Genomic DNA, 4297 nt, shown 5'->3' with positions numbered 1-4297 from the left:
TGCCTCAGCCTCCGGAGTAGCTGGGACTACAGGCGCCCGCCACCTCGCCCGGCTAGTTTTTATATTTTTAGTAGAGACGGGGTTTCACCGTGTAGACCAGGATGGTCTCGATCTCCTGACCTCGTGATCCGCCCGTCTCGGCCTCCCAAAGTGCTGGGATTACAGGCTTGAGCCACCGCGCCCGGCAGGAATCTCTATTTCTAACAAGCATCCCAGCCCATTCAGCCCATTCTTTCATCAAATGAGTTTGGGAAACATGGCCCTAAATTATCACCCAAGATGTTATCTATCACCTGTCACACATCACCCAGTTATTGAAAAACTTACCTGAAATATAAGGTTTTCATTTACATGTCTCACAAATAGACATTGGTTTACTAAAAACCCACGGAAATGTTATCTTTTTGGTTTGTGTATCAATATCATTTCTATCTTGATACAGAATACCTTTGAAAATTAAGACTTCTTATTGTACTCAAATCTTCATCTCTCTCACCCACTGCATCTAAGTCTAGTCTTATCTATCTACACTGGTACTAAAATATAGCTTTTTTGGCCGGGCACGGTGGCTCAAGCCTGTAATCCCAGCTCTTTGGGAGGCTGAGGCAGATGGATCACAAGGTCAGGAGATCGAGACCATCCTGGCTAAAACGGTGAAACCCCGTCTCTACTAAAAATACAAAAAATTAGCTGGGCGTGGTGGCGGGCGCCTGTAGTCCCAGCTACTCGGGAGGCTGAGGCAGGAGAATGGCGTGCACCCGGGAGGTGGAGCTTGCAGTGAGCCAAGATCGCACCGCTGCACTCCAGCCTGGGCAACAGTGCGAGACTCCATCTCACAGAAAAAAATATATGTATATATGTGTGTATATATATATGTGTGTATATATGTGTGTGTGTATATATGTATATATGTGTGTGTATATATATGTATATAGATAGCTTCCCCCCCTTTTTAAAATGATGGTGACTGAGGTACAGCTTCCTCTCATAATTTAAAAAAATTATTGTAGATGGGGTGCGATAGCTCACCTCTGTAATGCCAGCACTTTGGGAGGTGAACGGGGGTGGATGGCTGGGCGCGGTGGCTCATGCCTGTAAACCCAGCACTTTGCGAGGCCGAGGCAGGCAGATCACGAGGTCAGGAGATGGAGACCACCCTGGGAAACATGGTGAAACCCCGTCTCCACTAAAAATACAAAACTTAGCTGGGCATGGTGGCGCGTGCCTGTAGTCCCAGCTACTTGGCAGGTTGAGGCAGGAGAATCGCTTGAACCTGGGAGGCAGAGGTTGAGGTGAGCCGAGATCACACCACTGCACTCCAGCCTGGGTGACAGCGAGACTCCATCTCAAAAAAAAAAAAAAAAAAAAAGAAAGAAAGTGGATAGATCACTTGAGCCCAGGAGTTCGAGACCAGCCTGGGCAACATGGTAAAACCCCGTGTCTACCCCCCAAAAAGAAACAAAAAAAAAAAGAGCTGGGTGTGGTGGCGTGCACCTGTGGTCCTAGCTACTCAGGAGGCTGAGGTGGGAGAACTGCTTGAGCTGAGGAGGTGGAGGCTGCAGTGAGCCATCATCACACCACTCTACTCCCTCTTGGGCAAGAGAGTGAGGCTCTGATTCCCAAAACAAATCAACAACAACAAAAACTTTTTTAAGATGTCATATTTTAGTCCTTCCAATTCATGACACACTTTATTTATTTTTAATTTTTTTGAGACAGAGTCTCACTGTGCCGCCCAGGCTGGAGTGGGGGGGCGCAATCTTGGCTCATTGCAACCTCCACCTCCCAGGTTCAAGCAATTCTCCTGCCTCAGCCTCCCAAGTAGCTGGGATTACAGGTGCCTGCCACCACGCCCAGCTAATTGTTGTATTTTTTAGTAGAGACGGGGTTTCACCACATTGGCCAGGCTGGTCTCGAACTCCTGACCTCAAGTGCTTCACCCACCTTGGCCTCCCAAAGTGCTGGGATCACAGGCGTGAGCCACCTTCCCTGGCCTATGACACACTTTAAATGAATTCAGGGTTGACTCATAAACAGCACGCCTGGTAATAACATTGAAAACAAAGCCTTCTGCCCAAATTCTAACAGTTATCACCATAATGCAGAGCCCTCTCCTGAGAGAGAATCATTTCTGTACAGTTAATGATGAAAGTGTCACGCTTTCATAACAAGACCAATGACGGTTACTGTTCCCCCTCAGTCCAAATCCGGTGTCCTTCTCCTCCCAGAACTACAATAAGTTATCCTCTGATCAACGCTGACAAAATGAACCCTGTAGGAAACACACAAGTATGGCGTATCTCTCAAATCTTAGCTCTTTGAAATGACACCAGGCAGCCGACTCTGAGTCACAGATACCAACATTTTAACCCATTTTCCGACAGTCCAAATGCTCTAAGCTATTTTCTGTATAACAACTGCCCTCACGGTGTGCAGCCTGAGAGAAAGATTGTCGCGTGAGAGAGAGGTACCTTGATTCCTGGCTCTGCTACAAACTGGCTAGGTGAACTCGAGCAAATCCCTCCCTCTCTCGGAGCCTCAATCTCATTAACTCCAAAGAGAGACAGCTGGACTAAGAAGACCCCTGAAGTCTCTTCAATTTCTAAGAACCTAACAGCTGGGGGTCACAAGGGTAACCAAGACTCTAGCCCCATAACAGACTGTTTTGAGATTACTTCATCTAACCCTCGAGCTTCAAAGACTAAGATCCAGAAATGAAAGTTGCCTGACACTCAATCTAGTGCCCTTCCCACAAGACATCCCTCCTTCTACAAAAACGAACACATGAGAAAATGGCATCTGAACATCTGAAAGCCCTGCCTCGACTCTAGTGACGGGCAGGAAGCCTATTTCATCTGGTTTTGTCCCTCGTGAACTGCCACTTAGCTGGAAAGGGCAAAGCGAGACTTTCTAGGCCACACCCTAACTAAATCCGGACCGCCCTACACAGGAGCAGTCGCACCTGCTCCTAAGCTCGAGGTGAAGGTAGCTCCGTCTCCATCCAAGCTCGCCTCAGAGCGAGCCCGCGACAGAGAAACATCTCTCTCCAGACCCCAGCTTGGCCCAGGTTGCCCCACGCCCCAAGGCAGTCTCTCCGCGCTGCTATACCTGCTCCGCCACGGCGCGACTCCGTGCAGTAATCGCAGGAACCGGTGCACCACGGACGTCGCCATCTTGTGTCCTCCCTCTCAGCGAGCCAAACCCCCTTCACACGCTGGGCGCACGCCTAAGGCGTCACGAGTCTCGAGTTCACTGGGCCAATGAGAAAAGCGCGGGCTGGGGGCGGAGCCGACTAAGCTCCGCCCTGTGTCTACTACCCACCCCATCCGCTTGGCACCTCCGGAGCTGGGGTAACTAGTGCGGGTGGTGGAGCTGCCGGTTTCGCTAAACCTGGGCTTAGTCGCAGCACTGCCACTCCTCCTCCTTCCCTCTGGCGTGCTTTTCCGCATGTACCTGGAAAATCTGAGTCATCCAAGGTCCAAGAATGTCGTTTTAAATGATCGAACTTGCTCATTTTACAGATGGAGAAACTGGGCATCCATGACTCAGCTGTCGTTTTCTAAGTGCCAAAGTGTGTTGTGGGCACTTTGCATGCATGGTGTCACATCATTCTTACCTCCTACCGCTGTGCTGCCAGGGAGACCGGGGACAAACGGTCTTGGATCACCTAGAAATGCAACCAGTTGTTAAATTCGGTGCCTGGTGCTTGCTCTTGAAAAGGTTCCTATCTTCAATTGTAAGAGGAAAACTACTTTTCAATCGTGTCTGCTACTTTTTACTGAGCACTGACTAGAGATTCGTGGCTAGGACCGAGACATTGTCCCCATTTTACAGATGAGGTACCTGAGGCTCAGAAAGGTTAAGCGACATCTTCAAGGGTACATAAAGGGCACATGCTCAAAGACTATAAAATAGTGAAGCCAGAATTGGAACATATGTCTCTGACTCCAAAAACCATGTCCTAAACATTCTTCCTTTTTTTTTTTTTTTTTTTTTTTGAGACAGAGTCTTGCTCTGTCGCCCAGGCTGGAGTGCAGTGGTGCAATCTCAGCTCACTGCAAGCTCCGCCTGCCAGGTTCACGCCATTCTCCTGCCTCAGCCTCCCGAGTAGCTGGGACTACAGGCGCCCGTCACCACACCTGGCTAATTTTTTTTTTTTTTTTAATTTTTCGTAGAGACAGGGGTTTCACTGTGTTAGCAAGGATGGTCTCGATCTCCTGACCTCGTGATCCTCCCGCCTCGGCCTCCCAAAATGCTGGGATTGCAAGTGTGAGCCAACGCGCCCGGCCTAAACATT

The 4297-nt window shown here is 49.2% G+C and overlaps 1 protein-coding gene across 2 annotated transcripts in view; it reads right to left on the bottom strand.

Moving 5' to 3' along the window:
* Positions 1-3539, bottom strand: part of PISD (phosphatidylserine decarboxylase) — a 46134-nt gene extending 42595 nt beyond the window's left edge. Inside the window, exon 1 of one of the 2 annotated variants that reach the window (XM_023185422.1) lies at positions 3109-3539. In XM_023185422.1, coding sequence (XP_023041190.1) covers positions 3109-3173 — 65 coding nt within the window. In that variant the 5' untranslated portion in view covers positions 3174-3539. The remainder of the gene's footprint in view (positions 1-3108) is intronic. The other variant, XM_023185424.2, reaches the window with a different exon arrangement.
* Positions 3540-4297: the final 758 nt, after the last annotated feature.

The sequence above is a fragment of the Piliocolobus tephrosceles genome, chromosome 19 (genome assembly GCF_002776525.5).
Source record: "Piliocolobus tephrosceles isolate RC106 chromosome 19, ASM277652v3, whole genome shotgun sequence".
Classification (NCBI taxonomy): Eukaryota; Metazoa; Chordata; class Mammalia; order Primates; family Cercopithecidae; genus Piliocolobus; species Piliocolobus tephrosceles.
Note: the sequence above shows the minus strand (reverse complement) of the source record. Positions and strands in the feature narration are given on the sequence as shown.